Genomic DNA, 18462 nt, shown 5'->3' on the forward strand with positions numbered 1-18462 from the left:
TCGGATTTTTGTAGCTTTAGAAACTGCTTCAGAGAAGATTTCTGCAAATGAGCAGTCAAATCATCTCCTCAGGCCATTTAGCCATGAATTTCGGCCGTCTTTCTTCTGATTTGTTGCCCTATGTTTTACCTCTATAATGATTTGGAGTAATTCATGTCTTTTACTTCTGTACAAATATCTAAAATATTGTATTTTTCTCTTTCTGATCGTGCTTAGTAGTTTACTTGGTTATTGGTAACTTTGTTTATCCATGGAATTCTCAGTATCCATCTGTATATAAATATGTTACAGTTCAAGTTGATTCTCAGTTAGAGTTAACTCCAACTAGTTGGAGTCAACTCCAACTGAAACGAGCAGTAAAATTTGATTTTAAAAATTTAAATCAACTTTTACTAGTTGGAGTTGACTCTTCCTGGATCGATTCAGTAAATGTTGATTATACGAGAATCTCAAGAGCATTTTTGATGAGTGTGCGTTTCTTTGTTTTGACCGTTACATCTACTTATTAGTATAGTCTGTAACGTCGCCCCCGTTAGGTAAATTATTCTGATTCGATTTTTTGCACAAACTTACTCAAAGAAATACATCCGTATAACAATCCTTATAACAAATACGCAGGTTGTCACGCGGTACCGCGGTCGAAAAACTGTTTAACCAATTTTTGTTAACCAAATTTACAAAAATAATTTTTATCTACTCTATCTCATATTATGTAAAGCAGCGGTTCTCAATCTGTGGTACATGCACCACTGGTGGTACATATCATTATTTGCGGTGGTACACAAAACACACAAAAACTTAAAATAGTAGTATATAGTAAGTCTTGATTATACAATCTAAAAATATAGAAATATAATAAAAGAAACTTTAGATGGTACATGACTCAAAAGATTGAAAACCGCTGATGTAAAGGTTTTATTGTGTGAAAATTGTAAATATAGATAGCAGTACATGAAGGGTTTAAAGTATGTCTGAAGTAACAATGTATTTTAAATGGGTTTTACTTTTTCGCACTAGCACACTTTCATATAATTAAACATCCTTTACTTTCGCCTTCGGGAGGAAATCAGACACGCCCTTGCAACGGCAACTGAAATGCTCACAAAACAGCGACCACGGAAGCAAAGATGGATGACAAAGGAAATATTGGATTTAATGGATGAAAGAAGAAAATGCAAACAGCACAAAGCAATCTACAAAGCATTAAATAGAACCATTAAACAAAAAATAAAAATTGCAAAAGAAAAATGGGTAACAGAACAATGTGAAGAAAACGAAAACTTATATAAAAAACATGATGACTTCCATCTGTATAAGAAACTCTAACTATAGGTTACCTTTAAGTTTTTGTGATAACTGCCACACTTCTGAGCCATAGACGATTAGTGGTTTTAATATGGTATTATATATTCTTTTTTTCGTTTCCGGCCTTATATTTTTTTTTTGTTATAAGAATATCAAGGAACAAAAATTTACCTCTTCCAATAAATATGTGAAACACCAACAGCTTGAATACGTAAGCCAGTACAAATATCTTGATTGCTGGTTCAACAATCAACTTGATTATAAACAAGAAGTCAAGAGCGAGAATAGAGGTAACCCGACAGGGGTTTATCAAAATGAAAAGCTTATTTTGTAACAGTAGCATTAATATCAGCCTTAGATGTCGTTTTCTGTTGCTATGTGTGGTCAATACTTTTGTATGGAACGGAGGCCTGGACACAACACAACACTGATGAACAAGTTGGACGCCTTTGATCTCTAGCTTTATAGAAGAGACTTGAAAACACCTTGGACAACCCACACCAATAACGAATATGTTCTGAGGAGAATAGGTACAGATAGGGAACTGCTAAAAATCATTAAAGTCAGAAAAGTTAGCTACCTGGGACACATAATGAGAAACGAAAAGTACCGCCTCAAGCAACTGATCATCCAGGGTAAGATTGAAGGAAAACGGGGTCCCTGTAGGCGCCAGATTTCATGGCTTAGAAATATCAGAGACTGGACCGGCCTTGATTCGACATCTTTGTTTAGAGCTGCATTGGACAGAGACATATTTGCCAGTGTAGTCGCTAACCTCCACTAAAGGAGAAAGCACCACAAGAAGAAGAACTTTCTCCTTGTCATGCTGATGACATGTGAGCAATAAATTACAAAAAAAGTTTTGACAGTTTTGTGGTTTGACAGAAGTTTGAATTTTTAAATGTCAAAATGGTGCAATGGTGCATCTCACTCGCACTCACATTGAAAGCTGCGTCAATACGCTCCTAGCGCTCATTGTTAATAATTAAAAATAGCCGCTTAGTAATAAAATAATAATAATTTTTAACTAAGTTATTAAGACTTGAAAATGGCTATTTTCGCATTTTTCAAATTTTAAATCGCGTATAACTCCACAACAATCAATTTTAGAGAAAAATCACAAAATACCTTTTTTTGCTCAGAATAACCAGAATCAGAATAAAAAATAAGTCAAAAAATTATTTATGTGAATTCGAGTAATTTATCTAACGGGGGCGACGATACAGCCTAGACAAATTTGAACATATTCAGGAACATTTAATTTCTAGAATCGGCTGTTTGTGTGAATCAGAATCAACTTTTACTAAACGGCATTGGGAAGAGTATACTTTTCCTAGTTGGAGTCTACTTTTACTAGTAAATGTTGAATATAAATCTTCATTTTATATTTATAATCAACTTTTATTGAAACCAGCCGTTAGAGTTGACTCGAACTAGTAAAAGTCAACTCCAACTGGATAATCAACTTGAACTGTAACATATATACATCTCAAAGGTATAGGTATCTATTCCTTTTTTTTGTATCCTTTTTTCTATTTTAGTCAATAGAGTGCAATAATCAGCATTTTTACTCTTCAATGAACGTTAAGAGAACAGGGTTTGATAGCTTGCAATCTAGCAACGGAGCCATTAACTACTGCAGCTCATAAAAGACGCAGACTTGCATTTGCCAGTGGTGAACACGTCAATTGCACAATAGACGATTGGAAAAAAGTATTGTTTACGGATGAGTGTAGAATATCAATTTGTGGTAAAGGTAATAGAAATAAGGTCTACAGTAGGGCTGAAGAACGTTATACTGCCCGCATTCGGTCACACCGCGATCCGTTTGTTTTGGGCAGGATTTTTTTAGGCAGACATGGATCTCGTCTTGATTGAGAGGATGAGAGTGGCGCATTAATAGCACAAAGATACATAAAGGAGATCCCATAACGTCATTTGATGCCATATGCTGGGTTTACTAGCAACGGTGTTCTGTTAATGGGTAATGCGAGACCACACACGGCAAGGATTGTAACACAGTATCTTGAAGATAGTTGCATTCTAAAAGTAGACTGGCCTTCTCAAAGTCGAGATCTTAATCATATTGAGCGTATATAAAGCCTTCTCAAAAGGCGCGTCAGACATCGTATACTTACTTACTTTACTCCTGTTGATTCCATTTGAAACATAGGGCCTCTACAGTCCCCCTCCATTCATCTCTGTTTCTGGCCAGGGCTTTCACCTCTTTCCATGTTAACCTATTGTCTTCTAGCTCTATGGTAATATTTTTTTTCCAGGATAAGATTGGTCTGCCTTGTTTTCTTTTTCCAGTTGGTTGGTAATCCAGAGCTTGTTTGGTTATATCATCTTCACTTTTCCTTAATGCGTGTCCAATAAACTTCCATTTGCGTCTATTTATCGTTTTGGCTATCGACTCTTGATTAGTTTTTCTCCAAAGTTCCTTGTTACTTACCCGATTTGGCCAATATATTTGCAATATTCGTCTAAGGCATCTATTTATAAATGTTTGAACCTTTTGCATAATCATTTTCTCTATTTTCCAAGTTTCTGCTGCATATAGCAAAATGCTCTTTACATTTGTATTAAATATTTTGATTTTGGGTTTGGTTGTTAATTTATTGGACTCCCATGTTTTCTTCAGCATATAGAACGCATTTTGGGCTTTACTTATCCTTCCATTAATTTCCTCTTCTATTCCACCGATAGCGTCAATTATGCTTTCCAGATAGCAAAACTTCTGTACATTTTCTACTTCTTCTCCTTCAATGAATATACCCATTTCTCTTTCCGTATTTATCTTCATAAATTTGGCTTTTCTTGTGTTAATCTCTAATCCTATTTTTCTTGCTTCTTTTGTCACCTTTTCTGTTTTTTTCTGCATATGTTGTCTTTTTTCGGACACCAGACATATATCATTCGCAAAGTCTAGATCTTCAAGCTGACCGAAAGTATTCAATCTAATTCCTGTTTTATTTTTCGTTACCGTCTTCATGATCTAGTCGATTAAGATCAAAAATAGGGTTGGAGATAGAATACACCCCTGTCTGACTCCACTGTCTATGTTGATTGGTTCTGTGAGATTCCCATTGTGCATAATTTGTGCGGTATAGTTTTCATAGAACATTTTGATAATTCTTATGTATTTTAATTTAATTCCATGTCTCTTTAATATTTCCCACATTTTTCTCTGTTAATCCGGTCAAATGCTTGTCTAAAGTCAATGAAATTTATATAGATTTTGCTCTTCCATTCTATTGTTTGTTCTACAATGTTCATTGTAGAACAGATGTCGTATACCTACTCCAAAAACATTTGAAGAGCTTCGAATTCATTGGAGAATGGACCACTTTTGCCCAAAATGGATCAGTTATATGCCAAATCGAATGATGAGTGTCATCCAGAACCGTGGTGGAACCACACATTATTGAAATGAGTGATTGCCGTTTCTTGACACTAAAATTCAATTATTGTGATAACTGTAACACTGTAATGGTACACCGATATATTTAATAAACGTATCTATAATTTTCTCAAATTTTTGACACTGAATCAATACAGAGTAGTTTTAGTTTGATAGAAATAAGAAGCAAATAAAAAGATAAAAAATGATAGTATGGGTGGCCCGTTTTCTCTGACGTGCAGTTGATAATTGAAAATGAAAAACTACAAGAAAAGTTCAAATAAATTAAATAAATATTTTTAGAATTCATTAATTATCGAAAAAATCTCATCATAATATCATTTTTAGATTATGTGGGGTTGGTTTTTAAAAACACCATACTAGGTAAACCTCGTTATTTCATCAGTACATTTTTATTCGTGCTTTTTTAACATCGTTTTCTCTTCAAAATGTCTGTTTTGAAAACGTACCAATCATCTAATAGGTATAATACGATCATAAACATACATGCTATTGCTGCTTTTTCAGATTAATTCGTTAATCCATTATTGGCGCTGCTACTAAATAATCAAAACAAATTCACAAAATTCAAAATATAAGATATTTTTTTAGGACCTCGACACGGATAGATTTATTTTGTTAAATGAAGCCAGCAGATGTAAGTATTACTAAACAATCTAAATTAAAACATTCAATTCAATACTGTACATAATTTAATATGTGTCACCATTATCATCACCATTGGCGTTACAACTCTTCGTGATTCTTTGCCACGTTTACTATTGCCTTCCGTGTTTGTCGGTCTTGTCCCACTAATTCCAATTGTCTCCCTTTCGATCGACAATATTCGATCTTACAGACCTGAAGATCAACTACTGATCAAATATTAAATTAATTTAATTTTAATGTAATTTAATTGAATTGAAAATAATTCGTTTTCGTAATTATTCGTTTTGATTCGAAACAGTTTTACATCGAATGAATAAGAGCACAGAAATAATAAAAACAATAAAAATTCGAAAGTTACAATATTTCGGCTATGTGGTGAGACATCCAGAGAGGAATAACCTTCTACACCTCATAATATTGGGCAAGATCGCCGAAAGAAGAGGCCCAGGCCGAAGAAGAACATCCTGGCTCCGAAATCTCCGGGAGTGGTATCAAGAGACCACCGCTAATCTGTTTAGAGCTGACGTAAACAAAGGTATTATTGCCAATATGATCGCCAACGTTGGATAATCGGACAGGGTACTGAAAGAAGAAAATAATTCGATGTAAAACGAAATTAAGAGGCATTTTATATTTCAGTTACATATAGAGGTACATTAAAGAGCCATATATACACCCAGAGGCAACCATATGTACACCCTCTGAAGATCTCTAATGAGAGTGAAAAACGTACGTAAGGGCGTTTAGTCTAGGCGCCAGAGGGGTCACCCTGTCCTTTTCAATTCTGGTAGACAAACTCAACGGTTTCTTATGGATTTTTGGCTGCTGATTACGAATTTCAAAGGTGGATTTCGATCAGAGTGGTCAAAAAAATGTTATAATTAATTTAATTGTTTATACGGCTCTGGCTCATAAACTAAAAGAGATACAAAAAATGTTTCAAATAAAATTTGTTCCTTAATAAAAAACAAAGAAAAAAAGTTTACTAAACTTAAATCCAACAATTAGAACTCAAGATATTGTAAATTACTTTATCTTTATTTGTTTTAAAGTTATAATTTTCTTAAAAAAATTGTACATTAATTTGTTTGTAAGGGTTTCAAACAAATTTGAGCTATAAACAATTATACTTTTATTAATAATAATGATAGAAGAACTCAACAGAAGAATCAACAAAATTTGAGCATATGAAAATATTTGTAAGTGTATTTTTGGCTAAGATATCGATATTTTAATGGCGCACTATGAGGCGCAAGATCGGCTCACAGTCAAGTAATAAGTGACGAAATTCGTTTAGATTTATCGATCGTAACTCGGCTTCTACGAATGCAAATGGGCCTTAGAAGATCTCATTTTAAAGCCTAATTAATAGGCTTTCAAACAAAGTTTGTTAAATTACTCTATCTTTATTTGTTTTAAAGTTATAGCCGTTTGAAGTTATAATCTTCTTAAATAAATTATAGGTACATTAATTTGTGTACAAGCGTTTCAAACAAATTTGACCTATAACCAATAATACTTTAATTAACAATAATGATATAAGAACTCAAAAGGAACAATTTTAGCTCATGAAAATGTTCGTAAGTGTACTTTTGGCCTAGATATCGATATTTTAATGGCGCGCTATGAGGCTCACAGTCAAGTAAGTGACGAAATTCGTTTAGCTTCATCGATGGTAACTCGGTTTCTATGAATGCAAATGAGCCTTAGAAGATCTCATTTAAAGCCTAATTAATAGGCTTCCAAACAAAGTTTGCTAACTGATTCTATCTTTATTTATTTTAAAGTTATAGCTGTTTGAAGTTATAATCTTCTTAAATAAATTATAGGTACATTAATTTGTGTACAACGGTTTCAAACAAATTTGAGCTATAACCAATAATACTTTAATTAACAATAATAATACAAGATCTCAAAAGGAACAATTTGAGCTTACGAAAATGTTCGTAAGTGTACTTTTGGCCTAGATATCGATATTTTAATGGCGCGCTATGAGGCTCAAGATCGGCTCACAGTCGAGTAAGTGACGAAATTCGTAACTCGGCTTCTATGAATGCAAATGAGCCTTAGAAATCTCATTTTAAAGCTTAATTAATAGGTTTCCAAACGAAGTTTGTTAAATGACTCTATCTTTATTTGTTTTAAAGTTATACCCGTTTGAAATTATAATTTTCTTAAAAAAATTATACATTAATTTGTCTATAAGGGTTTCAAACAAATTTGACCTATAATCAATAATACTTTAATTAACAATAATGATATAAGAACTCAAAAGGAACAATTTGAGCTTATGAAATTGTTCGTAAGTGTATTTTTGGCCAAGATATCGATATTTTAATGGCCCGCTATGAGGCGCAAGATCGACTCACAGTAAGTGACGAAATTCGTAGCCAAAATATCGATATCTTGGCCAAAAATAAACTTCGAACATTTTCATAAGCTCAAATTGTTCCTTTTGAGTTCTTCTATCATGATTGTTAATTAAAGTATAAATGTTAAAGATCAAAGAATTTGCTTGAAACCCTTATGGTAGGGGAGCCCAAGCGGGGATTTTTGCAGTTACTCGAGCGCGTCAGATTATCATATGGGGAGAAACCTGGTACCCTGCAGATGTACCTCTACCATATATGGGCTCTTAACACAGGGGAGTTCGTTAAGGGGGGCCCGAAAAAGAAAATCTATCCTTAAAAAAACTCAGTATTGTCAGAATAAGATAAGGTAAGTTAAATACATGCAAAAGAGTGTATATTTCAAAAATCTGACGATTTGAGCCGGGAGTACGGAAATGGGTGAATCCCAAAATTTCACAAGAAAAAAGCGAATGTTTCGCGAAATAAATGACAGATCGAAAAACTAAAAAATTTGTGATCAATATTTTTTAAAAATCTATCGAATGATATTAAACACGACTTTCCACGGAGAGGGGTGGGGGTAAATTTAATATTTTAAATACGAATCCCGCGATATTTTGCGAAATGAACATCAGATCAAAAAACTGTAAAATACACTTATTCAATATTTTTGAAAAATCTATACAATGGCACCACACACGACATCCCACGGAGGTGGGGTGGGGGGTTACTTTAAAATCCTAAATAGGAGCCCCCATTTTTTATTGCAGATTTGGATTCCTTACGTAAAAATAAGTAACTTTTATTCGAAACATTTTTTCGAATTCTGGATAGATGGTGTTATAATCGGAAAAAACGATTGTTGGAAATGGAAAATTAAATTAAAAAATTGCAAGCGCCCACTAAAATGGAAAACTTTACTTAACTTTTTTTGGTTTTAGGACCTACTCTTCACAACCCAATAGGTCCCCAAAGCGCTCGAGTGACTGCACATTTAGCATACTTTGCTCCCCTACCATTATACATAAACAAATTAATGTATAAATTTTTTAAGAAAATTATAATTTCAAACGGGTATAACTTTAAAACAAATAAAGGTAAAGTAATTTAACCAACTTTGTTTGGAAGCCTATTAATTAATCTTTAAAATGAAGTATTGTGAGGTTCATTTGAGTTCGTAGAAGCCGAGTTACGATCGATAAAGCTTCGAAAAATACTTATTTTGCAATTTGTATTGTGCACTAATTTTACAATATCTTGAGTTATAATTGTTGGATTTAAGTTTAGTAAACGTTTTTTCTTTGTTTCTTATTAAGGAACAAATTTTATTAGAAATATTTTTTTATCTCCTTTAGTTTATGAGCCAGAGCCTTATAAACAATTAAATTGTTTATAACAATTTTTTGACCACTTGGATCGAAATCCACCCTCGAAATTCGTAATCAGCAGCCAAAACTCCATAAGAAACCGTTGAATTTGTCCATCAGAATTGAAAAGGACAAGGTGACCTCTATTTGGCGTCTAGACTAGTTTAAGGTCCTCTCTGAAAAAACTGAAATATAAAATGCCTCTTAATTTCGTTTTACAGCGAATTATTTTATATTATTTTTAATTCTGAGTGCCTACCAATCGGAACCAAGTTTTCATTGGAATTTGGCCATGATGAATAGACAGGTAGTAGTGAGGTGCAACTTTTAAACTTCAGCGTGTCTTCTTTCATTAATTATTCGTTTGGTTTGCTAATAATAGAAACCACGAATAGGCGTAACCAGAATCTTGGTCTCATTAAAGGGTTTATTTCTCCGGAAATAAAACTTTGAATTGTTAATTTAATTGATATTTGTTATTAAATTAGTAAAAACTACCGATTTTTAAAATTTGCTAAAATTTATTTATTTTTACGTCTGATGTTTACGTTCTTGTTAACTAAATGTTTTACTAGAGGTTTCAGATTTACGAATTTGGGACTTCTCATTTAGCTAATAGATGTCGCTACAGCATCCGATAAGCGAATTATGTTTATAATTTTGCTTAAATAGACAGCTTTGTTGCACTTCGATTTAGAGCTGATCATGTAGCCTCTCTGATGAGGTCTGGGGTGACTGAAACGTATGTAAGGGAATGATTAATCACTCTGAACCAAAATGAAACATAAGCTGTCTTTTCATTTTTCCAAGCTTGTTAATTTGCACATTGTCACTATGTTCGCCTTGTTTATCCAATGCAAAATTTTGGACCAACTTCTCTTATCAATTATTTATTATTACTACATGAGTTCATTTTTCTTCTTATATGTAGCTTTCAGATACGTTGAGTTCTTATTTGAATTTCTCTTCTATCCACTTTTTCAACTATGTACTTCCGAATTTTAGAATTACTTCATCTGTTTTTCGTCTGTTTTTTATCTACCTCTACTTTCGTGTTCCTGACTACAAAATAATAATACCAACTTACCTTCTATAGCAAAATATGTGTCTTACCTGGACAATTTTCCTTTCAATTTAAATTCCAACTCATACAACGTGTACATTCGACTGCATTCAAACTAAAAAGTCGGCCGACTGTTTAATCAGTATTGGCTAACTACAAAGTGCGCACACACGACGATTGTTTTATCGGCCAGTAGTTCAGTTTGGAGAATTCTCGAAAAATTTTCGGATTCGGAATGCAAATGACGGTTTGAATTTTTGAATACAGTCATGTTTAAGACAATAAAGGAAGGTAGCCTTTTGTTATCCTTTCAGAGAAGTAGAGAACTACAGTAATGTGAACAAAAATGCAAATATCCTAATATCCATTCCATTCCAGGCAATGGATAAGAGAATAGCCTTTCTTTAGAAAATGTATTAGCTTCTTTTGCTTTGACAATATAATTTGGTATTTCCACGATTCCACGCCAAAATTCCCATTAAATTTTCGTAGAGAAAAGAATAAAAATATGGTTTAGGGCTACCGAAATTTCGGTAGGTCTACCGAAGTTGGCTCCTTCTTTTTATTTAAGTGCCGTCTCCTAATCAAAGGTTGGATAGCATCATCACTATCTTTACTCTATCTACCACTGCTCTAAAGAGTTTTATAGAACTGCATTTAAGCCAGTCCCTTAAATTCTTCAACCATGACACTCTCCTTCTTCCTACACTCCTCAGCCTCTTATCTTTCCCTGTATTATCTGTCTTAGCATTTCATAACGCTGTCCCCTCATTACGTGTCCCAGATATTGTAGCTTTCTTATTTTTACTGTGTTTATTATTTCGCATTTTTTGCCCATTTCTCGCAATACTTCCGTGTTTCTTTTCTTCTGTGTCCATGCTATTCTAAGCATCCTTCTGTGACACCACATTTAAAATGACTGTAGCTTATTTATGTGTTCTTGCTTCAATGTCCAGCAAGTGCCTAATAATTTCCAAAGAACCGATAAGATGCAAATTGGAAATTGACTCCAAAACTGTGGAACAGGTGAATCACTTCAAATATCTTGGAGCGGAAATAACAAGCAATGGAAATCTCTCAAAAGAGGTCAGAGAACAAACAATGAAAGCAACTAGAATCTCTGGACGCCTGCAAGATATCGTATGGAAGAACAAATATATAAATACTAAAAGCAAAGTCAAAATAAATATATAAAACAACAATAAGACCTATTATAACATATGCGGCAGAAACAAGACCAGACACAAATAGAAGAATGTTGAGACAGTTGGAATGAGAACAGTAAGAACTATATAAGGCAAAACTCCACGTGGCAGAATAAGAAGTGAAGGCATCAGACAAAACTGTGGAATACAGGACATAGTAAGATGGCTCAGACAGAGACCAAGATATTGGAACAAAGATATAAAAATAATGGAGGACAACAGACTCGTTAAAAGCACAAAAACGAATAACCCAGTAGGTAAAAGACCACAGGGTAGACCACCAAAACGATGGCGAAAATGCTGGACCTCATCGTCCGGGGAAGATGAACAGCCAGTAGTCTACTAGCATGATCGATCATGCTAGAAAGAAAAAGAAGAAGAAGAAGAAGAAGAAGAAAAAGAGAATCCTGAATATTGGAATTTTTCAGTTCCGTTAATTTCCCTATCATCGTCCATTTCCAAGTTTCTCACTGGTTCTTGTTCTGTTGTTAAGTATTCGTTCTTTTGTAGACCAGGGCGCATCTGTAAAAATATTAGTACATTTGGACGTTGAGAGGTGACTCAAATTTTTTTGCAGAAATTGCTTGAAAATTACTCAAATAATAATATTTGAGTTATCCTCCCTCTCAAAAAGGTCCGAAACATTGTTTAAATAATCAAAATGTCAAAAAATGAAGGAAAAATTCGATTTTTTTCTTTGTTTTTTGATTATAACTTTAAAAGTATTCATTTCTGAGAAAAGTTGCACAGACATAAAAGTTGCGTAATGAAATTTTCTACAACACAGAATTGGTTAAAAATTTTAAAAAATAGTCACCCTTGTTGCAAAATAGCAATAATTGCGAAAAAACCATACAAAAACAAGTATTCGCATAGGTTTTTCAACCATTTATGCTACAATTAAGACCTTCATATTTCAACCAGAAAAACTTTATGATACAGTAAAACAATACTGTAAATTTCATTAAGATCGGTTCAATAAATTTTGAAAACCAGCTTTCGCAAAAAAATTCATTTTTTCAAAATGTTACAGGACTGAAAATAAAGCAGATAGCAAGTTGAATTTTTTTTTGCTTATAGAAGTGTACTGTACCATTCACTAGCAATTTGCAAAACTAAAATCGATTATTTACCACGGCGTCAGGAATTTTTTTAAATAAACATTAATTATTGGTGCTACGCGCAGGACAGCGGATAGTTTGCTCTGATTGGGCATTCCAATGACCTTTGATAATGATAAATCCATTTTAATTTTTGTTACATTTTGATATAAATAAATAAATTTGTTTATTGCAAAATAATAACACATACTCTATCCTTTGAAATAACACTTTTTTAGCAAAAACTTTCTTTATTCATATATTTTAACTTAGCGAATAAAAGTTTATTATTTTTAAACATATGCAATTGTTTAAACAATATTTCACAAACAATAATAAAATTAGTTTGATTTTTGTGGAATTAAAATACAACAAAATATAGACTAAGAAAATAATATATTAGATAAAGATTGGAAGAAATTTTGGTGGAAATCAACTTGTGTGAATCGAACACCGCTGTCCTGCGCGTAGCACGAAAAATTAATGTTTACTTAAAAAATTTCTTGGCGCCGTGGTAACTAATCGATTTTAATTTTGCAAATTGCAAATGAAAGGTACAGTACACTTCTATAAGCAAAAAAAAATTCAACTTGCTATCTGCTTTATTTTCAGTCGTGCAACATTTTAAAAAAATGAATTATTTTTGCGAAAGCTGGATTGCAAAATTTATTTTGCAAAATCAATTAAACCGATCTTAATGAAATTTACAGTGTTATTTTACTATATCATAAAGTTTTTCTGAGTAAAATATGAAGGTCCTAAGTGTAACATAACTTGTTGAAAAACGTAAAATGCGAATACTTGTTTTTGTTTGGTTTTTTTCGCAATTATTGCTATTTTGCAACAAGGGTGACTATTTTTAAAATTTTTAACGAATTCTATATTGTAGGAAATTTAATTACGCAACTTTTATCTTAGTACTACTTTTCTCTTAGGTGAATACTTTTAAAGTTAAACAATGTTCCGGACCATTTTGAGTGGGAAGATAACTTAAATATTATTATTTGAGTTAAAAAAAATCCACAAGGAAAAGAAAAAGTTTTCCTGTAGTTGGCTGTATACCATCAATCACAAAATTGGAAAGAAATCCTTTGTAAAAGGTATAAAATTTTTTTATTAAAAATCCCTTAAAAGGGCTACATCACAACAAAACGTTTTCGATTTTTATAAAAAATCATCATCAGTGTTCGATAAACTGGATGCTAGCTGAGCCACAAAAGAAAAATATCTGGGTAAAAACCCTTTACATAAAATATAGATGCCTTAAAAGTGCATACTTCAATAAAAAGGCCTGTGATGGTCACATGGCAAACAGGATAATGCCCTAAGGTAAGGTATACAGGTTTCCCAACACGTGGGATCCAAATTGAGTTGATCACATTTCAATGACTTAATGGCAACTGAGTTGCTATTAAGTCATTGAAACTCAGTTGCCATTAAGTCATTGAAATGTGATCAACTCAATTTGGATCCCACGTGTTGGGAAACCTGTATACCTTACCTTAGGGCATTATCCTGTTTGCCATGTGACCATCACAGGCCTGTTTATTGAAGTATGCACTTTTAAGGCATCTATATTTTATGTAAAGGGTTTTTACCCAGATATTTTTCTTTTGTGGCTCAGCTAGCATCCAGTTTATCGAACACTGATGATGATTTTTTATAAAAATCGAAAACGTTTTGATGTGATGTAGCCCTTTTAAGGGATTTTTAATAAAAAAATTTTATACCTTTTACAAAGGATTTCTTTCCAATTATTTGAGTTATTTTCAAGCAATTTCTGCAAAAAAATTTGAGTCACCTTTCAACGTCCATCTCAAAACAGATGCGCCCTGGACTATTGTAGGTTTATTTCCAGTCGATTTTTTGAGTATTCCTCTTCAAATTATCGTAGAAAATAGGACAGATCTTCTTCATCTTGAACCGTTACCACTTTGTTATCTACAAAACTTAATGTGTACAAGAAGTTGTAACGGATTGGAATCCGCATCCCTTCACATTTCCTTTCCCATTGTTTTAATATTTGTTCCAGGAATATCTTGAACAGTGTTTGAGATGTGGAGCATCCCTGCAATAACCCTTTTGTGGTCATAAATTTGTTCTTCATTCATTCAAATTCATTCTTGGTCTTGGTAGTTGTTTTATTCTCGAGAAGAAAAGTCTGTCCATGACTTTTTAACATTATCCTTAGTTGCCATATTAGAGAGCATATTGTTTATGTATCAGTATTAATAAAGTTGTCATAAATGACCAAAAATACTAAATTACCCGAAACCGCTACAGTGTTACAATTATTTTAACCTATGCATAGTTAAAATATTTAATAGACATATTTTACGTAAATATGTCAATAGAACAATAGTTGACCTATACCTCATTCTCCGTAGGCATTGCAAAATATCTAATGTCAATAACAAATTCAAGTTTCGTTTCTTTTACAAAATTATTTAAACTAATTACTGCATATTGCATTAACCATGTGAACAAGTAGAAAAATACCACTTTCAGAATAAAATAAAAGTTAGTCAACAAAGGCCACATATTTCTTAAGTAATATATCGCACATACATTTACATGAATGATTGTGAACTTGCAGGGTAGCCATCTATTAAATTGGTACCTGCTTGTTGTAGTTACCTTGTCGATTTCATGGTAAAATATTTTCATAATCACTGCAATATTATTGCATGTGTAATTAAACTAATAAAATTGTGTGTTGGTGTTGAATATTGATAAGGGTAATGGAAAGTTCGTTTAAAGCTTGTATTACCGATAATAACGAATGGCAAGTTAATGTAAAACATTTTTATTCATTAGTAATTAGTTATCTACTTACTAGATCTGAGAATTGGCCATAAAAACCAGAGTGATCCACTTGATTATTTATTCCGTTTTTTTTTGTTGGAAAACTAGTCTCTTCATATCATAGGCACGTGTGATATGTCCTAAAAAACAAGAACAATGTGGAGATATAACATTATTAGAATAAGAGAACCAACGGTTGGAGCGCTCTGGTGCCCTTCTAGAACCATCAACAAATAAGTAAAATAAATTATGGATGACCGATGATACTCTGCTTTATGGAAGATATAACGATTGCAAATTCCCACACGAATAATAAAATTACTATGAACTAAATGGCATTCTTAAACAATGCAGCTAACGCTGTTTGATGATGTTAATTCTCATAGAAAGATTAAAGAAATTATTGGTACATATCACAAACAAGGCACTAAAACATCTCTAAAGCATTATGAACCCGCTAGAACTTAGAGCCCGTAGGTTTATGAAACGGCAGTGCTCAATTTATTGATCTTTAAAAATTAGTAAGAAGCCAAAAAATCAGTCAGTTGGGAATCATGATCTCTTCAATATCAAGTACTAATGCTAACTCTTTAATAACATCTATAACAGTGGAAATAGAATTGAATAGAAATATGCTTTATTGTTATGAAAAATGGTACAATTTTATCGACAAAGCTTACAAAAAGTCAAGAAAACAAAACAATAACAATTCAATTTACTAAAATTACATAAATCGTCAGTATAAATTAAAAAAATAATAATAATGAAATTAAACAGTTAATCAATTGCCAAATTTGAAAATTCAAATAAATTGCAAATTGCATAGTCTACCTAGGAATTAAGTTTAAAAGTTAAGCTGCTGCATAAATATGACACCCAAATATAGATGAAAAATAATAATAAAAATACTACTTGTGCAAAGGGTACTGTAATTTCTTAGTTATTGATTAAGAAAATCTTCTACTGCATAATATGGTCTTTCGGATAGGTAGGCTTTTGTCAGTTAATGGAATTTGGGGAAAGACGCTGCAGATTTAAGTTGTAGAGGGAGATGGTTGTAAAGTTTTTTTGCGGAATATAATATAGATTTCTTTACTAACTCAGATGACGGGGTCGGTAAATAGACGTCAAAGGTAGAATTTCTCGTGAAGTAGTCATGATTAGGTCTTGGTGTAAAGACATGTAGATGTTTACGAATTAAGCAAACAGTTTCTAAAATATATAAAGGTGGAAGGGTTAAAATTCTGTGATCTTTGAAGTAACTTCTACAATTTGTTGTTCTTCTGAGGCCAAGCAGATATCTTATTGCTCTTTTTTGTAATTTGAAAATAACATCGAATTGGGCAGCTGTACCAGACCCCCAAAAAGGAAGACCATAACGAAGATGTGACTCGAACAAGGAAAAATATGTTATTTTGGAAGATGCTAAATTGAGTTCATTCGAAACAGATCTTATAGCATAGCAAGCTGAAGATAGTTTCTTCCTTAACAAATTAATATGGAGGGACCATTTAAGGTTGCTGTCTAAGAAATACCAAGAAATTTTACAGAATCAACAGTACTGATCTGGCTGTTATTAAGAGGTAAGAGTTGAAGAGCTCCGTTATAAGATAATGCTATTGTTTTATCTACGTTAAACGAGAGTAAATTAGAGTAAGACCAGGTTTTTATTGTAAGTAGATCAGAAGTTATAGTATCATGAAGAGTTGCAATATTTGAGTTGCTCCAAGTGATACTGGTATCATCAGCAAAAAGAAAAATTTTTCCATCGATTTTTAAACTAGTGATAGGATTAATAAAGATAAGGAAAAGTAGAGGACCCAATACTGATCCTTGAGGTACCCCACATACAATGTTTTTGAGACTAGAGTCTGTATCATTTGCTCTAACTAGTTGTTTCCTATCATTCAAGTAAGATTGGAACCAATTCAAAGAAATACCTCGAATTGGGTAGAAATTTAGTTTTTTTATCAAAATATTGTGATTTACACAATCAAAAGCTTTGGCGTAGTCACAAAAAACGGTGGCAGTATAAAGATTATTGTGCAGTGCTTAATAAACCTCATGTAGTACAGAACACATGGCATCAGTGGTGCATTTATTATTTAAAAAGCCGAACTGATTTTGTGATAAAATGTTGTTTTCAACGAGAAAGGACATAAGTCGGGCTTTTATGACTCTCTCAATAATTTTGGAGAGTACCGGTAGTAGTGCAATAGGTCTATAATTGCAGGTATTAGATATTTCACCACCCTTATGAAGAGGAACAATGATGGCAGTCTTTAGGCACTTTGGAAATTTGCCTTTCTCAAAAGAATCATTAATCCAACAGAGAGGACTGTGAGATGAGGACTTCCAACACATTGTTTGGGATATTGGCTGAAGTGCCGCCAGATTGGCTGAAGTCAACTTTCGTAGCAAGTCCAAAGGAGCACAAAGTCAGTGGCTGCGAAGATCATTGTCTAATAAGCTTCATGAGCAACGTACTCAAAGCCTTCTTAAAAGTAATTTGTAGGCTGATTTATAACAAATGTAAAGAGGGAACGAGAGACACTCAGTTTGGTTTCAAAAACGGTTTAGAAACACGGGAGGCACTTTATCATTCTTATGGGTGCAAAAATGCCAAGATCGGAAGAGGGATGTCTATATTTGCTTTATCGATTACCAAACAGCTTTTGTCAATGTAAAACATGATGTCTTACCTTGCACCGCAGAAGAATATGGTCTCAACGTTAACATCAGAAAAACGAAATTATGATAATCAATAGACAATCCCATATGCAAGCACAGATGAACGAGTTGAGAAAACTCACAGAGGAGTTGAGAAATTTAAATGACTTCTTGTTGCCTTAAACAGTAAATGGGACTGCGGCGAAGAAGTAAAGATACGAGTAGCAATCGTTAGAAATCCTTTTACCAAATTAAATAACTATCTTTGTTAGCGCGAAACTCCTTTGGGTCTCCTAAAATGCTACATATGGGCAATAATAACGTACGGTAGTGAGATCTGATCACTACTTAAAGTAAGATCGCTAAACCGTATCAAACGTTCGAAATGTGGTATCTCAGAAGGTTGCATGAGGCCTAGCGTACGGCATCAGAAGATTTGTCCCAGAAATGCTGGTGCATGAAGTACAGCACAGCAAGCTCTGAAAGAGAACAATAAAGAATCTAAAGAGTTCTTGTCATGACAA

The 18462-nt window shown here is 33.1% G+C and overlaps 1 protein-coding gene across 2 annotated transcripts in view; it reads left to right on the plus strand.

The window, feature by feature from the left end:
* Positions 1-18462, plus strand: part of LOC126888381 (uncharacterized) — a 267032-nt gene that overhangs the window by 232593 nt on the left and 15977 nt on the right. The window contains exon 3 of one of the 2 annotated variants that reach the window (XM_050656577.1): positions 5321-5366. The exons of the other annotated variant lie outside the window; for it this stretch is intronic. Coding sequence (XP_050512534.1) covers positions 5321-5337 — 17 coding nt within the window. The 3' untranslated portion in view covers positions 5338-5366. The remainder of the gene's footprint in view (positions 1-5320; positions 5367-18462) is intronic. 2 annotated transcript variants of the gene reach the window in all.

The sequence above is a fragment of the Diabrotica virgifera genome, chromosome 7 (assembly GCF_917563875.1).
Source record: "Diabrotica virgifera virgifera chromosome 7, PGI_DIABVI_V3a".
In the NCBI taxonomy this organism is placed as follows: Eukaryota; Metazoa; Arthropoda; class Insecta; order Coleoptera; family Chrysomelidae; genus Diabrotica; species Diabrotica virgifera.